The 26,843-nt window shown below is 34.3% G+C and overlaps 1 protein-coding gene and 1 long non-coding RNA gene across 22 annotated transcripts in view; both read right to left on the reverse strand.

Annotated features, from left to right (window-relative positions):
* Positions 1-26,843, reverse strand: part of LOC125658186 (myoferlin-like) — an 86,326-nt gene that overhangs the window by 1,721 nt on the left and 57,762 nt on the right. For 8 of the 21 annotated variants that reach the window (XM_048889350.2, XM_056149351.1, XM_056149350.1 and 5 more), the window contains 20 exons: positions 22,784-22,882; positions 22,317-22,478; positions 21,955-22,123; positions 20,562-20,690; positions 18,401-18,471; positions 15,371-15,457; positions 12,803-12,913; positions 12,519-12,644; positions 11,249-11,404; positions 10,526-10,617; positions 10,111-10,281; positions 9,294-9,439; positions 8,695-8,834; positions 7,453-7,541; positions 5,160-5,303; positions 3,815-3,905; positions 3,392-3,491; positions 3,049-3,233; positions 1,417-1,526; positions 268-415 (listed from right to left, as the gene is read on the reverse strand). In XM_048889350.2, the coding sequence (XP_048745307.2) occupies positions 268-415; positions 1,417-1,526; positions 3,049-3,233; positions 3,392-3,491; positions 3,815-3,905; positions 5,160-5,303; positions 7,453-7,541; positions 8,695-8,834; positions 9,294-9,439; positions 10,111-10,281; positions 10,526-10,617; positions 11,249-11,404; positions 12,519-12,644; positions 12,803-12,913; positions 15,371-15,457; positions 18,401-18,471; positions 20,562-20,690; positions 21,955-22,123; positions 22,317-22,478; positions 22,784-22,882 (2,526 nt within the window). The other 13 variants (XM_056149360.1, XM_056149359.1, XM_056149356.1 and 10 more) reach the window with 6 other exon arrangements.
* On the reverse strand, positions 528-1,401 carry LOC130050178 (uncharacterized). The gene is made up of 2 exons (XR_008798591.1): positions 973-1,401; positions 528-923 (listed from the first exon to the last, which is right to left on the reverse strand). It is a non-coding gene; the product is annotated as an uncharacterized LOC130050178 (long non-coding RNA).

Raw genomic sequence — 26,843 nt, forward strand, 5'->3', positions numbered from 1 at the left:
TTAAAAAATGAAATATATTTTAACATTTACATTCTATTTTCATTTCTGTCAGAATTCCCAGTCATTGAACTAGACATACTATATCTATCAACATTCATAAGCACATTGTTCACAACTTCAGCACATTCGTTATCATTACAATTTGTAAAGACATCAAAGATAAAACAAGGGGAAACGTAAATATTGCGTTTTGGCTAGTTTAAAAATCTCATGGTTGGATTATTTTTCAAAGGAGCTTGCCCCACCCCCTAATTTTGTTGTACTTACCGGGAAAGAGTACAGGAAGAGGAAAATAAGCAGCAGCAGAAGGATGAGGAGGAAGAATCCAATGATGTACCACTTGTAATTACGCCAGATAATGTACCGCAACGTCTTCCACGGCGACGCAAACCACAGGAAGGACGTCTCTGGTCGTCTGTAAAACGTAACATTTCATAAACCAACTGGAAAGTCATAACATTTCATATAAACAAGGTGTGTTTGTGAAACACTGATGCCCCCCGATTTCAGCAAAGTGGAACTGTAAGACCCAAAAACTAGGTCAATGGTCAAGGTCAACAAATCTGGTATCATTGGAAAGGTCTTCTCACAAAAAATGTACATGCTATATCTAAAAACAGCATCTCTTACAATATGAAAGATATGGCTTATATTTGAATTTTCTTAAAGTTGGTCAAAGGTCACCAGGTCAAAGATTTTGGTTTCATTGGAAAGGTCTTGCCACAAGGAAAAAAAAAATATATATATATATACACATGTACATACCAAATAAGAGAGCTTTACCAAGATTAAAAGTTTTTTGTCACAGACAGACAGATGGACAGGGCAAAAACTATACATAAAGAATAAAAACCTTTTTGTAGAAATATTACATATCTAGCAATTTACCTCCTATTTGTAGATGTATTATGAAGCGTGTTAACCTGTGGTATGATTTCCATTATCTGTAGATGTATTATGAAGCGTGTTAACCTGTAGTATGATTTCCATTGTCTGTAGATGTATTATGAAGCGTGTTAAGCTGTAGTATGATTTCCATTATCTGTAGATGTATTATGAAGCGTGTTAACCTGTGGTATGATTTCCATTATCTGTAGATGTATTATGAAGCGTGTTAAGCTGTAGTATGATTTCCATTATCTGTAGATGTATTATGAAGCGTGTTAAGCTGTAGTATGATTTCCATTGTCTGTAGATGTATTATGAAGCGTGTTAACCTGTAGTATGATTTCCACTATCCTTCAATGAGAGGTTCTTAGCTACACATACATGTATATCATTTATAAGACAGTAGGCTCTTCTTATAAAACTAACTTAGGTGGATCCAATCTGGGTTTACATTATGATATACATCCTTTTATCTATGTTACATGTATAGCACATGTACATTGCAGAGAAATCCCTAGCATGACTTACTTGGGTGGATCCAGTTTGGGGTTCATGTTAGGCTCCTCCTGACCTTGACCTGCTGGTCTCTCCTCTGCCTCCTCACAGGTGACCAGCTCTAATTCCATCTCAACCTTACCCTGTAAAAAAAAAAGTCACTTCAATCTAGAGGCTGTGTAATAACTCCATCTCAACCTTACCTTGTCCCAAATATCTGACGTTTTCCTGGCTTTTTTATGATTTTGATATTTACCGTGCCAGGAAAACCTCAGAACCAGGGCCATTACATAAATTGAAAACTTCGCCACCTCCAGCTGGAGGTGGCATTCTTGGGCTGATTTTAAATACTTGCAAGCCAAATTCAATGTTAAATTCATAACTAATCAATAAAACGATGCTTCTTGTGCTTACTAATATTGATTTTATGGGTTCTTTCACTACATAAACAGTCTCTTGAAAACATTTTAACAAACTGTTGAGCATTGTTTTGAGTCATGTGACTCAAATGACAGCGAAAATTTGGTTGAATACAATTGTGTGCTTCTTTTATCAAATTTTGGAGTAATATTGTTTTATTGATTCATTTGGCTCGCAAGTATTTAAAATCGGCCCGAGAAATTTCCAGTTCTGACGTTTTCCTGGCACAGTAAATATCAAAATCATAAAAAAAGCCAGGAAAACGTCAGATATTTCGGACTAAACCTTACCCTGTAACAAGTCACTTCAATCTAAAGGCTGTGTAAAAACTCCATCTCAACCTTACCCTGTAACAAAAGTCTGTTCAATCTAATGGCTGTGTGATAACTTCAATCTCAAACGAAGTACTGTATGTGTAATAACTTCATACTAAGAAAACACATTAGTCCTCCCCACCTTCCAATTAACAATTACTTTCTTATTCACCCCTTACTGTGTGCATTTATCTGCCCATTTCTTCCCTTACTGTAAGCTCTCTTTTGTCTGTCATCCTCTTACAGCACACACTTTTTGGTCTACTGCTTACTGTACACATTCTTTGATCTGTTATTTCCCTTACAGTGAGCTCCCTTTGGCCTGTTATTTACCTTACAGTGAGTTCCCTTTGGTCTGTTATTTACTTTACAGTGAGCTCCCTTTGGCCTGTTATTTACTTTACAGTGAGCTCCCTTTGGCCTGTTATTTACCTTACAGTGAGCTCCCTTTGGCCTGTTATTTACTTTACAGTGAGCTTCCTTTGGCCTGTTATTTACCTTACAGTAAGCTCCCTTTCGCCTATTATTTACCTTACAGTGAGCTCCCTTTGGTTTGTTATTTACTTTACAGTGAGCTCCCTTTGGCCTGTTATTTACCTTACAGTGAGTTCCCTTTGGTCTGTTATTTACTTTACAGTGAGCTCCCTTTGGCCTGTTATTTACTTTACAGTGAGCTCCCTTTGGCCTGTTATTTACCTTACAGTGAGCTCCCTTTGGCCTGTTATTTACTTTACAGTGAGCTCCCTTTGGCCTGTTATTTACCTTACAGTGAGCTCCCTTTGGCCTGTTATTTACCTTACAGTGAGCTCCCTTTGGCCTGTTATTTAGCTTACAGTGAGCTCCCTTTGGTTTGTTATTTACTTACAGTGAGCTCCCTTTCATTTGTTATTCACCTTACTGTGAGCTCTCTTTGACCCATTTCTCCTCTTACCGTGAGCACTCTTTCGCCTGTTTCATCGTTGTACACTGGCCAAAACCCTCGTAGTCTCTTCTGTTCAAACAGGGACACCAGTTTAATCTCTGGTCCTGTTGTGATGTCAGGCAGCATGGTCAGTTTGCAGCTACCGGCCTTTTTGGCTGGCTTTGGCATGGCATTCAGGTTTAAGCACAGGGTACCTGAAAACAATATGAGAAATCTAAATTCTCTACGTCTAAACTGACATCGCGTTTATAAATCACATTAGAAGTAATTTTACTCGGTTAAGGATTTAGAGCTTTTAGGTGACTGAATACTCATGTACACTGAATGTTGTGTAATGCTTAATGATACAAACCAAGGAAGTCATCCATGGAGAATTTATCATTGTCCCATACTTGGATCATGACATTAGGCTGAAGATGCTGCACAGTTTCATCTAAACTCCAGAAGTGCTCCTACGAAAGACACATATACACAATTAACTTGATCTCAAATCTGTCTGTATCGTAACTTTTCTAAATCTTACTTACTGTATCTGCATTACTTTTAACCTTTGACCTAAATCTCCCTTTAACCTATAGTGTGTTTTTCTTTACAACCTTCTTTACCTTGCATTATAGACTTGCACACGTAAAGTACATGTGTATTGTTCTACAGTTGATCTGTGACCTAGTGTCAGTGTGCTTCAGCCTTTGACCAAAACACCTAATTGTGATGACCTATCTAGTTTTCTTGTTGTGACCTATGACCTAATTTCCTTGTGCTAACCTTTACCTACCTTTTTCCTGACCTCCATCACCTGCTCTGCTGGAACATAACTGAAGGGAAAGACAAACCTCCAGTTAAAGTTTCCCTCTCCATCTAACGACCTGAAACAACATAATCAGCATATTTAATTCATCAGGATAAAATTCATAAAGTTTTACTCACTTCCTCATTTTCTTGACTTACACATGCATATGTAAATCTTTACTGTATCAATATGAGAACCTGCAACATACGATACAAATGTGTGACAATGACTGTCCCCATGTAGAAAAACCTGACCTTTCAAATATTGATTCTAATGCTTAATCTAAGGAGAAGGTGGGAAAAAGAATATATATAATTATATGACCCATTTCCAGAAGTCAGCACAGACAAAACTGTACATCATTATTTCATAAACCAGATCATGTCTAACTCAAATGAGTATCAATTTTAACATACATGACATATTCCAATTTGACAAGGACACAAAGTTAATGAAAAATTTAAATCTCTTCATTTTTTGCCAAAAATTGACAAATTTTATGTTACGCACACACCTGCCTAACTCTCAAACACATTTTGTACACCTGTATCAGCTGCAACTCTGATATAAAAATGGTACATAGGCAATGTGTGCTCGACGTTTTTCTAAGCAAAATGTATGTAAAATTTCCAAAAATCTATATGCCATTTCCTTCTCCTAACTTTAAAATATGCAACAATCCTATGGCTTTGGCCAATTAAATCCATAATTGTGATTATATATTTCTTCTATGGCATCACCTCGAAAAACATGTTTTTACTAGGTTTGTTGGTTTTAAGACTACTTTGAAATTTAAGCAAAAAATGGTGGCCCTTAACCCATCTTGCTCTTTGCATCTGAAGCAACATACAAGTATCAATCATAACTACTGAGCTATTTCTGCAACAGCAAATAAACCTTGTATGTACATGTAGATCAGTCACTTACTATGTGTACACAAATGTAACTATGACGTCACAGACATACGTTACGATACGAAACACAAACTTTGGGGCTAAAACAAATGCAGCTAAAATATCATAGATAAATATTCTACCACCATCAATTTCCACTATACGTATATGTATTAGAGTGAATAAGACTTTGATGATACTAAAACTGAATCTGTTGTAAAAATTAATCTCAGAAATAACTCATTATACAGGGATTCAGTGCTATAGCCTTTTAACCTCATCCACATGCATACATCTGGTGAATAAATGTATCGATTTGATGCAATCTTTGCACTCAATCCATGTCCAAGTCTTCTTTTCAGTTACGGAAAAGGACGAGTGTGACCCAATTGATACAAGTATGTCAGTATTGCAACTTTTGATGTATGTTGCCTTACCTATAGTGAACATCAGTTTTCTGTTTCTCGTCGATACCGGACACCCAGCCTTTGACGTATATATCCGACATTTGTTCTCCAGTAATTGACTCCTCATCCAACACGACATCAACAGTGTTCCAAATGATGATTCGCAGTATGTAACTGAAACACGGCAATAAACACATTGTCAATTACTAATTTGCTAAGGTAACGGAAGCACATAGCATGGCAATAAACACATTGTCAATTACTAATGTGCAAAGGTAACTGAAGCATGAAGCATGGCAATAAACACATTGTTAATTACTAATGTGCTAAGGTAACTGAAGCATGAAGCATGACAATAAACACATTGTTAATTACTAATGTGCTAAGGTAACTGAAGCACGAAGCATGGCAATAAACACATTGTTAATTACTAATGTGCTAAGGTAACTGAAGCACGAAGCATGGCAATAAACACATTATTAATTACTAATGTGCTAAGGTAACTGAAGCACGAAGCATGGCAATAAACACATTGTTAATTACTATTGTGCTAAGGTAACTGAAGCATGGCAATAAACACATTGTCAATTACTAATGTGCAAAGGTAACTGAAGCATGAAGCATGGCAATAAACACATTGTTAATTACTAATGTGCTAAGGTAACTGAAGCATGAAGCATGGCAATAAACACATTGTTAATTACTAATGTGCTAAGGTAACTGAAGCATGAAGCATGGCAATAAACACATTGTTAATTACTAATGTGCTAAGGTAACTGAAGCACGAAGCATGGCAATAAACACATTGTTAATTACTAATGTGCTAAGGTAACTGAAGCACGAAGCATGGCAATAAACACATTGTTAATTACTAATGTGCTAAGGTAACTGAAGCACGAAGCATGGCAATAAACAAATTGTCAATTACTAATGTGCTAAAGTAACTGAAGCATGAAGCATGGCAATAAACACATTGTTAATTACTAATGTGCTAAGGTAACTGAAGCATGAAGCATGGCAAGAAACACATTGTCAATTACTAATGTACTAAGGTAACTGAAGCATGAAGCATGGCAATAAACACATTGTTAATTACTAATGTGCTAAGGTAACTGAAACACGGCAATAAACACATTGTTAATTACTAATGTGCTAAGGTAACTGAAGCACGAAGCATGGCAATAAACACATTGTCAATTACTAATGTGCTAAGGTAACTGAAGCACGAAGCATGGCAATAAACACATTATAGTGAATGACTAAGTCTGTGAATAAGAATTTTTGTGGTTTACTGTGTTTACGTACTAAGAGTATTAAAATTTCAAGCGTAAAAGCTGATGTTTCATTTGGCACATTTATGAATTAGTGTTACTGTGTTCTACTACTAGTTTTTATAATAATATACAATAAGGGTACATGTACTTATTTTTGTAGGAGTCATATCTAAGCACCTTTTGTGCTAAAGCAAAGGTACAAAATGTTTCTGAGATGTAAACTATGAAATTATATATTGATTATGAAACTAGTAATTGCATAATTTATCACTATGTGTAATTTAAAGGGACTGATTCACGATTTTACCCAAACTTTTTGTTTTTCACTTTTAATGATCAAAATCTACTGTCTAATGTGTTTGAAAGATTTCACATGAAAATTAAGGTTATACATCATCACAGAGGCTCATTTTAGAGAGTTTATTCTTTGTTTTCTAAACAAAGATTGCGGTATGCTATTGTTTACGACATTTTCAAAAGAAATGGATATTGATCTAAGTGTATCATATCTTTCACATTTCAAGCATTTTTGGGGTAAAATGTGAAATATAAAAGTTAAAATTTGTGACTATGCAAAATTAAGATGCATTATATTACAAAATCAATATTTCACTTGTTTGTTTGTTTACGTAAAAAGACCCGAGTCTTTGTTTACATAACACATATTTAAGGCTAAAATATTGCTTTCATTCTTGCATTCAGAAGGTCAAAATTTTGGCTGTCAACATTAGATGAGTTATATTTCTAATGTGTAACATCAAAAATGAAAAATATTTTTATCAAAAATCGTGAACCAGTCCCTTTAATACTCTTTCATCGGCACAAAAGACACTAAAATCTGAATCCCACACAGAGAAGTAAACATATGGTATGTTGTATACAATTAAAACTTTTCATCACTTGTGACATGAAAACTTAACCTGTTCCAAATATTGTAATGTACAGGATTTCTAAAATTTACAAGTAACTGATGCAAAAATGTGTTGGACATTGGTGACACCTGTTACTGTTATTTAGAACAGACCCTGCATACTATAAATAGGACATACTCTTTTGCTCTCCGTGGTTCGATGTTAAATGGAGGTCCTGGTGGGCCAATAGATTTAGGGAAAATATCCACCCACATCTGAACCTTGCCCTGAATAAGAAGGCAACATACACATTTATTATCCACAGAACTTACAATTTTAATTGCAGTTCTACAAAAGATTTACAGTAAAACATGGTTACAGTGAACATGCTTATCATGAATTCACATTTACAGTGAAGTGATTTTGAATTTCATTCCCTGTAGTTTTGAATTCTTGGATATAACGAATTATCTTTATAACGAATCAAAACTGTTTGTCCACAGCGCTTCGCTATAAGCGTGTTTACTGTACTGATGATGTTGACATCATAAAAATATATCTCATAGAATACCAATAATATTATGAAAGAGGTGTTATATATTCTAAATATTTACCTGGATGATGAAATCAACAATGTGTACTGCTACATATAAACTCATTCCAAATAAATTTGTAAAAATTTACCACCACAATTCAATATTAGTTTTTGTTTATCTCTACCTCTGTGATTAGAAGGACATGACCATAATTCTACTCACTCATCCTATTCTACAAGTACCCTCCTTATTCATTTCTGTGGGGATGCTTTTCTGATGTAAATGAACAATTTTCTGCAGACAAACTCTTATTTGTCATGATATTGTGTTGCAGAGTAAAAACACACCTGGTTACTGTCTTGAAATAGTGATATATGAGTTCAGATCAATGTGAAGAGGGTGACAATTATGATTTTTTAACCCTCACATAAATATCACTTAACATATTTGAAAATAGTAATTACCATGTAATCTATATACATATAAACTTATCTATGCACGTACATTGTATCTATTTCAATAAAACTTTACTTGTTCTATGCCTGGCTAGTTGAGGTTGAATATGAATGTGTCTCAATCTCATTTGTTTTTGTTGATAAATCAGCATTGTGAAATCATATTTAGCTTCAATGTTTTTCTTTCAAACCAAGCAATTATAAACTCCAACAAAATGAATGAAAGTACATGTATGAGGAAACTTGTCTGGCTATCAAAAATTGTTTATGGCACTCTTCGAACAATTTATCACAGATTTTTGGTAAAATAACACAAAGATGGTAACATTTTTCTAGAGCATTTTGGGTATAAATTCCCATCATTTCTCAGCTGATGAAGAGCAAATCGCATGACTCACATGTGTAATCATTGGAGTGAGTTTGTGTCGCTTCACTCGCTGTATAGTTACCTGTTCTATGCCCGGCTGGATCGGGTTAAACAATGGGCGTGTCTCTACATGTTCCTTAATCAGAGGGAGGGTGTGTAACACATGTAAAGCTAAGCGTTCTTCAGCAGCTCCCGCATTAGGATCCACTGGTTTGTTAGGCTCTGAAACAGATTACAATACATTAACCTCATATAATAAAAATATTCAATATCATTACAATATACATGGATTACTATGTCAGTAAATAGACTGAATGGTTTTTTATCATTAACTCCCCCCCCCCTCCCTTTCAATGACATTCCTTTAACGTAAGGATTTTAACGAGAAGCATTGCAAGCAAGTAACATTCTATCAATACAATTCATTAAGTAGCACACAATGTAATTTTGACGACATTGGATAAACTGATTAATTTTTTCCGTTTGCTTGTACTTTCTGATCTTTTGATGATTCTTGACAAAATGTATGCAGAAAATTTCCATAGCAGTGCACATTTTTACAAACAGTGCACAGATGAACATTTATATAGGCAACAATGAAAATAAAATTTTTGAAGCAGCATGGATTATGGATTTTCAAAAATTAACATTCATTTCCCAATCTGTTTGTGTATTCCATACCAAAATCTGCGAGGTTGTAGATCTTTTTGCCGACCTTGACACTGTTGTTACCATAGTACAGTGGGCCCGACACGTGGTTCTGTTTACAGTAGTTGTCCAGAATCTCCCGTGGTTTGGCTCCGTCTCTCCACTGGTTCACCCCCGCTCTGTAATGCACAAATACCAATGTCAGTCTCTGGTGTTTGTAAAGTACTGTTTACCTCTCCAACCTTGGAATAAACACGACTTCCTAATTGAATTAATTTCTAGAAATTTTCTTTACTAATCAACTTCAGACTGTACACATAAAAAGATAACTGACGATGAATTCAAAACCTTGAACCACACAGTTACACAAACAGGTCAACACTAATCACCTGTTGTATGTAAACACCATGGACATATACAGTAAAACACAGTTATAGCAAACATTCAGGGACAGCCAAAACAGTTCTTTTTTTGTAATATCCAATATATTTTAGTTATTTTCCTCTCATTGGTGAATAAATATCACTTTCCAATAAGTGTGAATTTGTTTTAAGTTTGTTCATTATAAGCTTGTGTGTGTTACTGTACATGTATGTATCTATTAAAATCCTTAAGTATTTTTTCTGGAATGTTTTTCTTGACAAGATAAGACTTGTTGATGCTTTGATCAGAACAGCCTATATCTAAAATGCATGACTGCTTTAGGAATAGATTTGCACAAGTAGTTAAGTAAGGTCTGAAGTCTTATCAAACACTGAAAATTGCTAAATAATCCAAAAACAATTATCTTTTATGTGCTCAATCATCCAATAAAAAGAATTAAAAGTATTTAGTGCATAGTGAAATTTACATGCAGTATGACTTCTGAAGTCCACAGGTTGCACGGAACTTGGATACATAACGATTTTCTAGATCTATTACAGTCTCCCCGATGACATCATCACTGCTTATGAGGTCATAATCCTTAATGCGAACTGTCAGATCTTTCTGCACTGGTAACATTGATGTCAATTCAAACATCCTACCAAATCAAGATATTTGCATTAATTCAAACATTCAAATTTTCTTTTTAATAAATTCTTGTGTAGAAAACTCTTTGACAATATTTGTTCAGACACAATCTGATTGGAAATTATGATATATCTATATATTTTTTGTAGAAAGGTTCAAGTACACAACAATTATTCATAAACAAAACAATTTGCTTCCACTAAACAGTGCTAAAGATGGTGATTTATTAATCAACAGATTCTTGTACTACTCACTGTCCAAAAACTGGGTCAATCGTGTTGGGCTTGTAATTATCCCGGTCACTGATCTTCTTGTTGCCAAGAATAATCTCAACATAGGGATCCGCCTAACGGAAAAAAATATATCAACTAATCAGGATAACTCTAAACCAGAGTGAAAATCTCACAATTAATGCGTAGTGAAATCCAAGTAATGCAACTTGGCGAATTTTAAGAAAAGTTTTAAAGAAAAACTTTGGCAAATAATGTACACAAAATCTCAGTTACAGTTACTTCTTGCAGTCCTGTTGATTTAATTTATCTGTTTAATTTATCTGTAGTGTGCTATATCTGAATAATGAATTATTTCCACACACACACACACCCCTCCAATATTCAACTTTGTTTATGGAGTAAAATAGTGATGAACAATATAAAACACTTGCTAGTACTTCAACGTTTTTATTATTAGGCAGAATTTTTCTTTTGAGGATGTAATTGTGGACGTATAGTATGGCATGTCCATCATTGCAATATTTGATCTTTTCCATTTGTGTTGTAAAATTATACAATACAAATGAAAATCATATAATACAGATGAAGAGAGACTTACAATACAAATAAAAAATTATGCAATACAAATGAAAAATGATATAATACAAATAAAAATTGTACAACACAAATGGAAAAGAAAAATTATGTTTGACATGCCATAGTATAGGAGCAGGGCAGCTGGTTTTAACCGAGTCATGTACATACCAGTCCACTGGAGTCGTTTGGTTGAAGTTCAATGCAGCAGACTACATAAACGCGAATGATGCACTCCTCTGGAGCTGAGCTTGGAAGATTGACAAATTGTTTGGAAGGCATTTCCTCATTAGGGTCTGGGGGCAGGGGATAAACCTTAAACCCTCCCTGTAAGAAAAAGAAATAACAGTATTCAACCTCTCAAGAATTAATTAAGATCTTAAAATGTACAGCATCTTAGCAAAAATTTTAAATGTAATTTTCATGTCAACAGGTGTTAATTAAAAGAAGTAAACAAGTATGACAATGTATTGACACAACTTTTACATGAAAATTCAGTGAATACATTACAAGTACAGTAAAACTCGAATATAGCGAACATGGATATAGCGAAATTACGGCTATAGCAAAGTGAAATCGATTTCCCCGGCAAATTCTTTATATATTCTATATAAAGATCTGCGTCTTTAACGAACACGGATATAGCGAATTTACGGATATAACGAAGTAAATTTCTATTCCCCTTGAATTATAAATGAACATAAAAATCACCTTTTATAACGAATCTTTTTTCATTTTAAACTCCTTGCGATTTGTAACAATCGCTTTCCATTGCCATAAAAGACCCACAATTATTACGAAATTTCTGTTTGTATATTTCAAAAGAGGTTGTTAACGCAAAACAAAACTTCCACATACGTTTAGCAAATATATTGTCGGTATTGTTTACTATTCTCGTTAATTAAATTTAAAGTTTGATTGCATTTATTTTATGGTACACTCCTTTATTTGTGTATAAATCAGTGTGTATAGTTCTTGTATAAAAACATATCTTCTCGAAAATGCATAGGCTTAATTTCTCTTAGAGACAATACAAATGCAAGTACATCGATTGCTGCTTTCTTATACAAATGATATACATGTGCATGTAGAACAAATCAGTTTTATAACGAATTCGTTATATTTAAATTATGAATTCGCTATAAGTGTATAGCGAATTACGTTTATAGCAAATTTTTAATGACTGTCCGCAGAAATTCGCTATATCAGAGTTTTACTGTAGTCTGTAGTGACAGAGTATCTCAAACACTGTAGAATGGATTATCAAACTTCATATATTTTGGTTCAAAAGCATTATCTGCCCAAATATGTTAAAAGCAATTGTTTAACTGTATACGATAGACCACTTCGCAAATCAATCATGTCCTTTCTTTCCAAAAGGCATTATCTATTATTTAGAGGTATAAACTTGGCCCACTGACCTTGAATTTGACCTACTGACCTTGAACTCTCCCACAGTACTGGACTCTTCATCCTCCTCATCCTTTCCTCTCTGTAATTCAAATGTGGAGCAGAAGTCGGTGAAGCCTTTAGTGAATTCTACATCCTCTAGGGGGGTCTCATAAATCTACAATAAAAATTAACGAAATCTTGTTATCAACCCACAGACACTGCTGTTTTCCAATGACTACAGCAAGGTAAGATCTCAGGCTATTTAAAGAGGAAAAGCAGAAAACAAACACTGTTTAGTCTGAAATCTATAACAAGGGAAAAATCTGAGCTCACCTCTATTTTATCATGGCCTTTTTCCACATACTTGCGGCACTTGTGCGTTTGTCCTGTTGAGGCGTAATATTTTGACCACCAGTCAATCTCCTCGTCTACAACAGGGTCCGGCTAAAACATAATACAGGCCAGTTATTAATATCTGGAAGCTTTTAGCTGCATCTGCTGTATTAGTGGTTTACACTTAGTAAAACAAGACTTGTAACAAACTCTACGATGGAGAAACTAACTGACTTGTGCAAGGAGTACAAAATCCTACCTATCTGTTAGTAGAATACAGTGACAACAAGCATGTTTTACATTATATGTTTTGTTAGTTCTGTTAATACATACTGTATATAGCATTATTTTCACTGCCATTTAATTTTTGCTATTTTTACTGTTGGCACATACTGTAAAAATCAAAACCAGTGAATATAACCTAGCTATGACATTTATATAGAATGGACATAAAAACTGCAAATTTAAAACTGCATGTAAACGGATTTAGATTTTTTTTAAAAACCTGAAGATAAACAGGAGTGAAGTCAACACTATATACAGTATGTTTATAAGATGAGGAATTTTTTAAGTTGATATACAGTCCCTATTGGTTACAAGATTTGTGCTTCTAAAATTGAATATATCTGAATATACAGATGATATACATACAATGTGATGGATATTACTAATAACAGTAAAATTAACAGAAGTAATATTTACAAAAAATAAAGAGAAAACATCTGATAAATGAATTCACCTTTAAACATTTAAAAAAATACACCAGTTACAATAAAAAAAAGAAGAAGAAAATACAGTAGTTATTAACTATAAACTTACAAGTGTCAAAACATAGATATTCAAGAATTCAAGCATGCAAAAAAAAATTGTGAATATTAGAAAATAAATATATGTGCATTGCAGAAAGTATCCAAAATGTCTTAATGCACACGCATTCATTTCAAATACACTGATAGTTACGGCCGAAGCAGATAATTTTCTGTGCAAACAAATATTCACAGACCCTGCAACATACCACTACACATGTAAGTTCTGTACTTTTTAAAGAGGGTTTCTGTTCATGTACAAAATTTATTGATACATGTAACAAATGTTTCATTCTGTGTGAGAAGTGTTTCATGTAAGAAATGTATCATTTTGGCTATAAATCATTTAAAAACCATATAGAAAGTGTGCAAATTTTGAGCAAAATAGTGTAATGAATGGTTTTTTTTTTTTTTGGTTGTTGTTATTAAAACTTGCAGCTTATGAGAACTGTACAACGCATTTGTGAAACCATGTGGAAAGTGTGCAACTTATAAGCAACAACAGTGTAATGAGCGAGTTGTTTCGTATAAAGTTGCACCGTAAACATCACACACAATCATTAATGTACTTGCAATGTATAGTTAATGTTTCTCACCATTGAAAACTACAAGTCATAATTTCATGAAGAAAGAAATGTGTATGATATTAGTATGCAAGACAGCAAATGGATAATTCCATTTTTAAATATGTCATAAATAGATGAAGAGATAGATTTAAAATAAATAAATAACACACTTAATGAATAAGTGAAAAAAAATCCAAGAAAACCTGAAAAAGCAGAGTACAAAAAAGTTTGAACTTTATTTTACAAAGATTAACAAACAAGTCTTCACATCAGCTCAGATATTGGCGCGAATGGAGCACTGATGTGGGAGGAAACTGGAATAGCCGGCTGAAACCCATGTGTTGGAGGGGGCGACCACAATATGAGAATAACAACTGCTTGTGAATCAGAACAAGGCCAAACCAAGTGAATTGTTTCGTGTAAACCGTGTGAGAAGCTTGTTGAAACTGAAATCATTTTGTGCAGAAAGGGTACCATTTTGTGCAGGAAATATTTTGTTCCCTGTAAGAAATGTATCTCATCATGTCAAAAGCATTCCGATTTGTGCAAGAAGTGTTTCATTTTATGTGAGAAATGAATTGTGTGAGAAGCATGTAATAAGCATAGAACTGGTGTAGTAGTATCTTTCAGGGTGTGTAGCAAATGACAAGTACAAATTTTATACAAAATAATCATAATCTACTGTGTTGAAATCAGCAAACTATGATTTTTTTTAAAGAGATAACTTCAAAATGCAAGATTCAAAGTCTTGCATATTAAGTTTAAATTTTTTTTCTTAATTCTTCATTAATGACTTAATGGTTATTGTTTATTTGTTTCTTTTTAAAAAAAAAAATGAAATATGGTGATACCAATTGTATGGAACTTTGCATGATTCAATCTTTTTTATGGAATACAAACTTAGTGAATGTGACGGTTGGAAAATAAAAAAGAGTGCTTTAATAACTCCGCAAACAAATTGTTGTGTATGACTAGTGATATGCATAAAAAATACCCTGAAAACATTCCTGCTAATACAAAATGAAATTGAATAAAATTCCATTTTACCAAAATGAGGGAAGTTTTAGAGAAAATGTTTTATGTGAGAGAAACAACAACAAAAAAAGAATTACAAGGAAAGTATTTTAATCTGAATGAAAATATTAACAGGAAGAGTGCAGCACTATACCACCACAGTCTGGGGTAATTAGACAAACCTCGTCATTCTTCCCGCCAAACAGTGCCGGCAGTTCTAATTGGGGAAAGGACTTTATTGATTGACCTATCTGTAGGCCCGATTTCCGCTGTCAAAGGTCATAAAAACAATACACCAATCAATTTCATCCTATTTGCTATATCAATTTTGTCTACCTAATGGGCAAATCAGCCTGATACAGATTTAATGATCGACTCTTAAAACTACATATCTAGCTTTGACCAGTAAATGTTTTAAGAAATGAAAAATCTCAAAAATACTCTATATCAATCTAGTGAAACATATACAGTATTTCACAAAAAAAAAAATCAAGGCATGAGAAATTTAGCATGCATGCATGGTACATGAAGCCAGTATATATATACTACACGTTTACATTCAAATCAACATCCTTCTGAGGGTCAAAACTGGTCAGGCAACATCAATGCCAGGGAATCCCAGGTCATCGCCATAGATACAATAGGAAGCAGTTAGAGATCATAGCTATGTACCAAGCAGTAAAGGGTTATTGTCATCACATTAGGTCTGGCCAAGATCCCCAAGCCAGAGAAAGGGATGGCTGGAAAATATCACCTTAAATCGGCTTATAGCACTGTCCAGTTTGGATTTTGCTTTAGCCAGAAGTACCTTCCTTGTCTGGTGGGTGGACAAAATAGTGAATAATAGTAATTATACAATTCTTCCTGAAGATGTGATGGTACTTGCTCCTCCATTTCTATGGAGGCTCTATGAACATCATCCTACATTACTTGAACAAATTCTTCTAAAGACCAAAGCAAATATTACCAGATACTGAAAAATTGAGGGGGGGGGGGGGACACCCTTGAATTAGGAGGGGGGAGGTGAGTTAGTAGCTATAATATACATCTTATATATGCCAAAATATAATTTTCATTAACTGTTCATATCGTACTTTAATTCTGTTTGAGAGGACTAAGCAAGATAACAGCCTTGCTGAACTGCCATAAAACTCTAAAATTTTATCATAGCTTTCAAAAAAGACTAAATCTTCATATATTTTATAACATTATGTCTAATACAATTTCATTGTTGGATATATACAGTCATTTGAAGTATATATATGTACCTGAAGCATCTAAAGTGACACAATCTCTCAGGTCTATTAAAACTTAGTTCAAATGCTGATACTTGTGAACATTTTTCTTTCAAACACAAACAACAGATTTTTCCCATTAAATATGTGTACTGAAATGATAAACCTATAGCATAAATATTAAGTTTGTCCAAGCTTGTGTGTTATGTTTCCTAGAAGAAATAGCCATTTCATATCAAAATACTGAAAATGGAGGCAAAACATAATAATATTTATTGGGACATAATTCTGATTCTACTTACATGTATCTTTTCATCAAATCAAGAACTGAGTAGCATTGGGATTTTTTTGTTGTTGTTGACAATTTTAAAACAATAGCCGATGTCAATTTTGGTGGGTAAAATAGAGCCCTTATCATATATAGTCCTTTCTCACTGTGATAAGTTTATTACACTGGACATGCAGGTGTCGCAAGCCACTGCTGGAATGTACGCTCCTCTTCCCGCCAATGATGGCAAGTGAAGTTCAGTGTAATGAAACTTATCACAGTGAGAAAGGACTATATATGATAAGGGCTCTATTTTGCCCACCAAAGAGAAGTGTACATTTCAACAGTGGCTTGCAACGATCTGACTTACAGTTTTATTATTAAATTCATTTATCTCATATATAGAGCTCTCGATGATTTACAAGAACAATGACCAATGAATTCAATTATAAGGCCAGTATGATATTGGACAAATGAAAATTCTGCTGTGTGCATTAAAAACTGCACATCTGCTATAGTATACACTCTGTTAAGTATCTTAATTGTGATCTTCCAAAGGAAACATTCAACACACTATATCGCATCTTTAGTGCATCGCAAATGTGTTTTCAGCAGATGACAAAAATCTTTAAGAGCTCATAATTCCCATTCGATGTAGGAATCATAATTGCTTAACATGAAAATCTGCCAAAAATTACAGCATCAACTTTTCAATAGAAAAATTTGCCAAGTATTCCTGATACCAAAATAACTTGATGCGCAGTGTGTATCCCAGTGATAATCTTGGTTATGGGATTAATAGCTAAATTCTACAAATATACATGTAGGTCTTAGGCAAAGCAGAGCCAGTGTGCAAACTAGCTGATGTATCAAGCCTTATCATAATTTAAAATGTATTTCAAAAAGAACATGACAAATTTACTTTTAAATAATTGTTAAAGTCATAATATTACACTTTTGCATTGAATATTCTAATATCTTTATATATCTAATACGCAGTACATGTAGTATGAAATTTTGTTATTATTGGGTTTTTTTTTCAAAGTGTAGCTTTGCAACCATGTAAGTTAAGGAGGTATGCTACACCAGAGAAATTTGATATGGATGAAAAGTGGAGGATATGTACAATATTATTTTGAAATTGAAAACTTTCAAATTTATTTTATTTAGTCAAAAAATAGTTTTAGTTGAAAGCAATCTGAGAAAAACTTAAAACCCCTGCTGGACTCGAACATGCAATCTACAGTTCAGCAGTTGATATGCTAACCTACTCACCTAGGCGAGAATATTTTAAATGAATAGACAAATATTGCTGATATTTATATTTTTATCCATGTTTTAAATGGAAGTCAGCCATTATGACGATGTAGACTACCTCCTTCATAATATAAGATAAAGATTAACTTCAATACCATTTGTTAATTCACTCTCATCATTTATATTCCAGTATGCCTGCTACATTTTATGACAGATTATTTATTCTCATCAATTTATCCGACTTTTCCGACTTTCTGATCTTAGAAGGACTCAGGTGTTGAGCTCCGATTACTGGACCCAGCTTCTCCTGATTTCAAGGTCAACCACCCATCTTAGAAAGGTGCCAGTGAAATAAGAACTGTTTGACTTAAAAGCCCTCAATAAAAGAAAAATACACGATAGCTAAGTGTATCTTAAGCTTTGTTATAGCTTTATTGCTGTTAAGATTTTACCTCTGCCTTTTTTTCCTCAACTGGCATCTCAATGACATGTTCTCCACTGCGACTCCCATTCACAAGTCCTCCTATAAAGAACCAATGAAAACAATTTACACTAGTCACATGATACAAATGAGAAGTTATTACTTATTGAATGGAAATAGATTGTTAGTGTCCACATTATAGCTTAATTCATTGATATTCACTATCACAAATTAAATGCCGCTACTTTAAAAATAAAACAACAAGCAAGTATTTTCACACATACAAGATTTTCTCCTGTAAAGATTTTAAGACTGGGTTATATTTGTATATATACAGTATATATAATGAATTTATACATACGTATACTACACTGCGTGTTAATAATTGTTAGGTATATACGTGTACATACGCCCCCACATTCTGCACGGTGTGCCAGAGACTTGTTTATCAGTGATACAGTTTTAAAAGTATGATGTCATAATAGGCAGAGTTTACATGAAAATATTAAAAGTGTAGATATTTAAGGAGAAGAATACAGCTACTGATTACCAAGAAGTGTTGGAGATAGTTCTACAGAAGCTGAGAATCAGTAAATCAAACAAGCTACACTGCTAATATGTCAGTGGGGAAGAACTTAAAAGAAAAGGGGAAGAATCTACATGCTACAACTAACTAAAGGATCAGCACTCTGACTCATGTTTATAAGTTTTTACTGAAAATATCTTGATTTGATTATTTTGAAAAAAAATCAGTTTCAGTTGTCCTCCTAAGGGCAGTAAATGCAGTGAACTGAATTATCAAGGGCAGTAACTGTGGTGAACTGAATTATCAAGGGCTGTAAAAGCGATGAACTGAATTAACAAGGGCAGTAAATGCGGTAAACTGAATTATCAAGGGCTGTAAAAGCGATGAACTGAATTAACAAGGGCAGTAAATGCGGTAAACTAAATTAACAAGGGCAGTAAATGCGGTAAACTGAATTATCAAGGGCAATAAAGGAAATAAACTGAATTATCAAGGGCAATAAAAGAAATAAACTGAACTATCAAGGGCAATAAAAGAAATAAACTGAATTATCAAGGGCAATAAAAGCAGTGAACTGAATTATAAAGGGCAATAAAAGCAGTGAACTGAATCATCAGGGGCAGTAACTGTGGTGAACTGAATTATCAAAGGCAGTACCTGCGGTGACTTGAATTATGACAAAGGGCAAGGACCATCCTTGCAGCTAACTTTAGTATTTCTATTCAGTTATACAACATCTGTTCTACATGACTGTCCTACACAGAAAACATGGGGCATTCTTTTAGATGACATAGAACCTATAACGATACATGTTCTTATCCAATATAATGGTATTAGATGGGATTAAATCGGCTGAGACATACACTGTGACTTCAGAAGAGAGATGATGCCCACAGGATACACATCATGAAATACTTCAGAAAAGATACGCATTCTGAATAATTTTACAGAAATGTTTGATTACAGTCTACTTATACCCAGGGCTGTACGTGATCGACACGTACTACCTCCCTCACATCTCAGCCATGTGGCAAAAATAAAAGAAAGAAGTATAAAAACGGAAAACATTCAACAACTTCAGATATAGTTTTTTTTTAAATTTAAAATCTAAACTTATTCAGAAATGACAAACTTCTTCCACTGATTAAAGTGATTAGTATCTAAGAATGAAGCCTTTCTCCTATGTATTACTGAACATCAGTGAGTGGATACAGAGAGAGAAGATGAGATGTTTCTAGTATGTATGTGTCATTGTTAGTCAACAGGAAGTTTGTTAATGTGTATTTGTGTGTATCTTTTGAGGTCCCACAGGGTTCAAATTTAATAACAGATACTAATTCTTCTGACTGTAACCTGGCTTGGATTTTTCTAAAAGATCTCAAACTTAAGTTTGAATTTTCCTTTATTTGAGCAAAATTTGAGTAAAATGTCAGACTTAAGTCCAAATTTTTATTTTGTTGTTGTTGAGAAATCCATGCCTGGTATTAAATATGAATCAAAGACACCTGTTGAATTGTTTACAATAAATGTTACATTAACACTGTCACCTACCATAGGACCTCAACATGCAGACTACCTAGTATACAAAACTTCCCACAATGCATTTCAGGCTCTACTGTTAGCTCGATTACACCAGGAGAAAACCTCGCAAATGGAAAATACCGACCTGTCTGATAGCTGGTTTGGCCAGAATCAGCCCTAGCCACCGAGGACTGGATGTCCTTGTATCGATTGACCGCAGCATTCATCAAACCCTCTAGCTGGGCCTGAGTGATGTCAGGACTGGACCCGACACCTAGTGACAAGGGAAGGTGGAATTAGGAAAATGTGCTCCTTAAGCTAGTGTGTATGGTGATGGGGATTATAAGACAGTGGTTTTTAACTTTGACAAGGTGCACTGTAGTGTAAGGGGAGTCCCAATAAGAGTGTTCTTTCACGCAAAGCTCCAACCATGGCACAGTCCCATGCAAATTTGACTTTTGACCTTTGACTTTTATATGTAAATTAGCTTTGATCTTCACATTTCAATCAACCCCATTTGAAGTCTGTCTTGTATAAGAAAAGAAACCCAATCATAACACTAAGGTCAATGTTGTGGACATGTGTGCAAATGTGATCTGGGGGGGCATATAAGGGATACATTACCTAGTCGATTATCAGAGGGTTTAAGAAATAGTGATCCTTAATGTAGTCTAGTGTATAGTGGAATCAGGAACAAGATATAGCTGTCAAACAAAATCACTCCTGTGGGAAATTTGACCTTGATTAGTGACCTTGACCATTAGCAGCCTCAAAGTAAATACTTTGACCTTTCAGTTCATAAAGTATGATGTCTTCTCTGTCTTGTACAGCTTAAAGTTATGACAAAGGTTAATGCTAAGACAAGTAAAGAGAGACAGACCAAAAACAATATGTCTGATCTTTGATATTTGGGACATACATTATTCTTAATGGTACATTATAGTACAAGGGATTAGGAAACGGTGATTGTGAACGTGTAATGCTTAACAGTAATGACTTAAGAACATTCATCAACCAGTGAAGTGCTAGTCCATAAACTGCCCAGTCCTCTGTTAAGGAAAAGTTTTTAAAAAACCTCAATGAAATACAAAAATTTCATACACCATGATGTAACTAAATGTGATACACCTTGAAATATCATAAATAGGAAATACCAAACCAAAAACACCAGAAAATTGCAATACATCATAGCCAAAAAACAAAAATCCAATAAATCACACACCAGGAAATACTAAACCAAAAACACCAGGACATTTCAATACATCAATACTGAAACATCATACACTTTCAGAAACTTTACATTTCCACATGTCAATATTTTTTGAATCTCCAAATGTCCCTTGGACAATACAGTGTGCATTATCTTGTTACTAATGTTCCTCTCCTACCCCCTAAAATATGCTGAACTTTCCTTCTCATCAAAGCAACATTTACTACCAACTCTCCCAGTTATCTAAGTTACTCCGAGCTTTCATAGTTGTCAGAGTGACACTAATCATAAAGCACTGAATGCACTTTTTGTCCCCTTCCTATTTTACCTTGCACACCATCATCATCACCCTCCTGTTCCTGTCTAACAGCCTCACAGCGATAATCCTCCAGGGACTTCAGCACGTGGATACCCACGGTTGGTTTCCTGCCAAACTGTCGGTGATCCCTCACACGGATGTTCATTGGCGGCATGTACAGTTCTTCACGGGGCAACATCTACAAAGTTTTGTCAGTCATGTAAAATACTGTTATAAAAATACACGAAAAAGTCTTAACTTAAAATTGTAGAACAAAAAGTCTATCCAATCAAAGCTAAAAACAAGATTTATTTCTTTTTTTAATTCAGAGCTCAACTAATATACATATCTGCACAACAGCAAAGTTCTCTTGTCTTGATCAAACTACTCACCACATCAAAGAATAGAATGTTCTCATCAAAATTTGGGTTTTTCTTTGTGTTCTTGATGACTTTGGATTCAAAGATGTGACCTCCACATTCAAATTCGATGCTAGGGGAAGTAACTGCTGCCAGCTGGAATTTTTTCATGTTTCGCACACCCCAACAGAGCACCTAACAGGTGAAATACATTTCAAATGCCATACTCAAAATGATTGCATGTGTTAAATTCCAAAGATTTTAATCATAATTATTTTGTAATTATACAAGAATAGTGAATTTACAAAAAGAGGAATGAACATTTGAGCAAATGTATCGAGTATGCAAAATTCATCGCAACATTACACAATATTTGACAAAATTTTACACTCAAATATGAAGTATTTTAGTTTGGAACGTAATGTATGTTTGTTTAACTTTGTAGAATGGTAATTAAATCACCCCATTTTACTACACAAAATAGAGGAGCGGTGGTTTACCTCAATAGCAGTCCTTTGCATGACAGGCCTGATTCCATTGGGTACAAGGAAGAGATCTCCTTTCTTTGGAGGTAAGAATGGTAGATCGGACCCTGCCAACTGTAAAAGGTCAATGTACAGATGCCTTTATGATGTTATTGTTATAATTTATGTACTAGAAACCAACTTCATGCAAGAACATCAAATCATTCCTCTTTCTTATTATTTAAAACTGCAATCAGATTAAACCTATCTGTGAGTCATGTCTTCATCACGCATTTGAAATTTAGCAGCTCGAAAAATGCAAAGTAGAAACCACAGAAAATCAATGTTAGTTCACAATTCCAGTATCATATGTGAAAATGAAATCTTAATAAAAAAAAGTAAAAGTTTTTAATTTCATTACTTCATCAAAATTGTCTTTTAAGTACACAATGCACCACTACCAAAATAGTATCATACATAATATCCACCCACGGTCATAGAAGCAAGTCCTTTATATACAGTCTCATCATGCTTACAATGGTGAAGTATATATTGCTGTCAGATTAAAGGGGCGGGGGTAGGGCAGGTGGTGGCTTATATTCTATATAATGTACTTAGTACACACAAATTTCATTTTGACAAGTAAATGTTGTACATATTCACAACTACTGAAGAGGACAATATGTTAGATTATAAGAAGTATAATTATTCATGTATCAATATCTAAACTTCAAATTTGAAATGGATAATGGCTGAAGCTGGCGAGATGAGGATAGAACTATACTATCTATGTATTCATGAAGACTAATATCAATAGTAAGTATAGGACTGTAATATATGTATTCCTATGAGATGTCTTATATATGCTGCCTATGTCAGTGGATTGATCACATATTATGGAAGATGAACATCCCCCCCCCCCTCCACTTTTGTTGTAAAAATGCCAATAAAAATTGTGGTGAACTCAGTCTGACTGACCATCAATAAATTTAAATGAAACAGACACATTGATGACACTAATCAACATACATGTATACTTGTTCTTACTATGTCAGTATACCACACAGTTCTTACTATGTCAGTATACCACACAGTTCTTACTATGTCAGTATACCACACAGTTCTTACTATGTCGGTATACTACACAGTTCTTACTATGTCAGTATATACCACACAGTTCTTACTATGTCAGTATACTACACAGTTCTTACTATTTCAGTATATACCACACAGTTCTTACTATGTCAGTATACCACACAGTTCTTACTACGTCAGTATATACCACACAGTTCTTACTATGTCAGTATATACCACACAGTTCTTACTATGTCAGTATACCACACAGTTCTTATTTTGTCAGTATCTACCACACAGGTCTTACTATGTCAGTATACCACACAGTTCTTACTATGTCAGTATACCACACAGTTCTTACTACGTCAGTATATACCACACAGTTCTTACTATGTCAGTATACCACACAGTTCTTACTATGTCAGTATACCACACAGTTCTTACTATGTTAATATACCACACAGTTCTTACTATGTCAGTATAACACACAGTTCTTACTATGTCAGTATACCACACAGTTCTTACTATGTCAAAATTAGGGAGCTGTGATGGGCATCTATGTTTAGTTTCATTAAATTTTGGCTAAAAATTAGATCATGGATTGCACTTCAGTCAACTGCGTAAACTTTTGGTCATTTTCTGGATATGAATCACTGGACAGTCTGGTCAATGCATGCACTGATTTCTACAATTAGAGCTAGGATACAATACATGCATATAGTTTCTAAGCAAAACATCTACAGTCGGCGTCACATACAATGCATAATACGTGCTAAATCTTCTAACTTACAGTATACAACAATTTATAATTTGAATGATGTACACTATGGCCAAGCTGTTTCACAAAAAAATTTACAATGACTATTATCAAAGTTTAGGACATTACATAGCCATTAACTGGGTCTGAAGACAACAGCTATCTTGTATCAGAATGTATCTATTTCCCAAAGCCAAAGGTTGAGGACAACAGATCCTTTCGAGGCTCAAACAAAACAGCTGTTGAGAAAAGACCCAGTTACGGACTGGGTTGTTGTTTTTTTTACCACATCCACATTTTTCAAGTCCATTTTTTAAAAAGTTGTCTATTGTGCACAATCAGAGTTGAAATCAGCAAGTTTACAAGAGAAGATTATTTTTTGTGAAAATTATCACAAAATACTAAATAATCAAGAGATAAAGTGGGTCCATTTCAAATGCTGTTACAATTCAAATGCGCAGGATCATAACTGTGCCATTGGTCATAAGACTAAAGCATATCCTATGCCTCATTGCAATCAACCCAATAAATAATGCAGGCAGTCGATAGATAATTTCTAATCCAACATCACAATGGAGATTACTGGCTGCCAGTCAGAAGATTGTTTTTAAAATAATGAATAACAAAATTATCTTTGTATTGCATTGAAGATATCAAAACAATTATAACTGAAGTATATGTGTAGAACTTTTGACTTAGGAGATGGGTAATCAACAGAATTGTTATGTGTTGTGTAGCATTAGTACATACAAAAATATATTTCAGATGGCTGGAAAAGGACACACAATTCTTAAAAAAACCCAACTTTCTAACCATGTGACACTGCTGATTTAAACATATCCAGTTGTGGTAAAAAAAAAAATTTCTTCACTTAAACATTTTCAAGTTTGTTTTTTTTTTTCAGTCAAAAGGAGCATATTTACGTTGCAAATTAATAAAATGTTAGTAAATACAACTGCAATTCAAATTATTAACAATCCAAAGCTGTGGATGAACTTTAAACCTTAAACACGGTGCACACATACTCTGTAGTATCCCGTCAGGAGACCACGACATACAGACATTGCAGACGTACAAGCAGAGCTCCAGATCAGTTGTGCATTTCTGCTATATTTAAATTCAGAAATCAGAGCAACTTAAAGGAAAAAAAATATATGCATTTAATAAAATATTATGCCCTGTAGTGACTTTGACCTTTAAATCCTAAAATCAATAGGCTTTGTCCTCTCTTGATAACAAAGCTACATGTGAAATATCTAATCAATCGAGCAAAAAAAAAAGTGGCCTGTAGATTGTTTACAAGCTTTTACTATGAAGTCCCATAGTGAACTTGAACTTTGACCTCAGTCAATACGGTTTTTCCTATAATTGTGGCCTATAGTGTGTCTTCTTGATTTTTTGTATGAAGGTAGTGACCTTGACCTTTTGAGCCAAAGTCAATAAGGTTCTTCCTCTCTTGATAACAAAGCTACCTGTGAAGTTTCAAATCGATCGAGCATAAAATGTGGCTATAGAGTGTCTACAAAGTTTCTCAGGATATTGAGCAGACAGTATCTTCTTATGTTCAGAGTGGATTGACCCTTGACCTTTGACCTGAAAATAAATAGGGGTCCTCTTCTACTCATAACCAACCACATATGAAACATAATTATGATCAAGTGAATGGTTCTCAAGATAATGAGTGGATAACAGGTGGTCTACCGACCGACCGACAGGTGCAAAGCAATATGCCCCTCTTCTTTGAAGGGGGACAGAATAAAATGTTGCCTAGAGTGTCTACAAGCTCAGTATTACATACACAACACACACTCACCCACACAAAAATGGTCCCATTACTATAGCCCCTTCTTGCAATGAATTGTGAGGGGATAGAAAATACCCCCATTGGGAATAAATAGTGAGTATGATCATTGAACAATGTCTGCCTGATTTATGCTGAAATATCACTAAATGATGTAGGTTTAACCAATTCATTTTGATGAAATATTCACTTCCAGACTAATTTGACTGAGACAGACACGTGTTGATATCTTACTACTACTCAGTGAGATATCTCACTACTACTCAATGAGATATCTCACTACTACTCAATGAGATATCTCACTACTACTCAGTGACTTTTTAAACTATCTGGAGCTCTGTGTGGTAGCTAGCAGAGATTTTTCAACAAACATCTGTATCAACTTTGATTCTGAACCTCAATTCAAAACATTCCATATTGTGTCAGAGCGTTCCCCACTAACAATTATGTTTAAAGAAAGAAAA

This window comes from Ostrea edulis, chromosome 9 (assembly GCF_947568905.1).
Source record: "Ostrea edulis chromosome 9, xbOstEdul1.1, whole genome shotgun sequence".
Taxonomy (NCBI): Eukaryota; Metazoa; Mollusca; class Bivalvia; order Ostreida; family Ostreidae; genus Ostrea; species Ostrea edulis.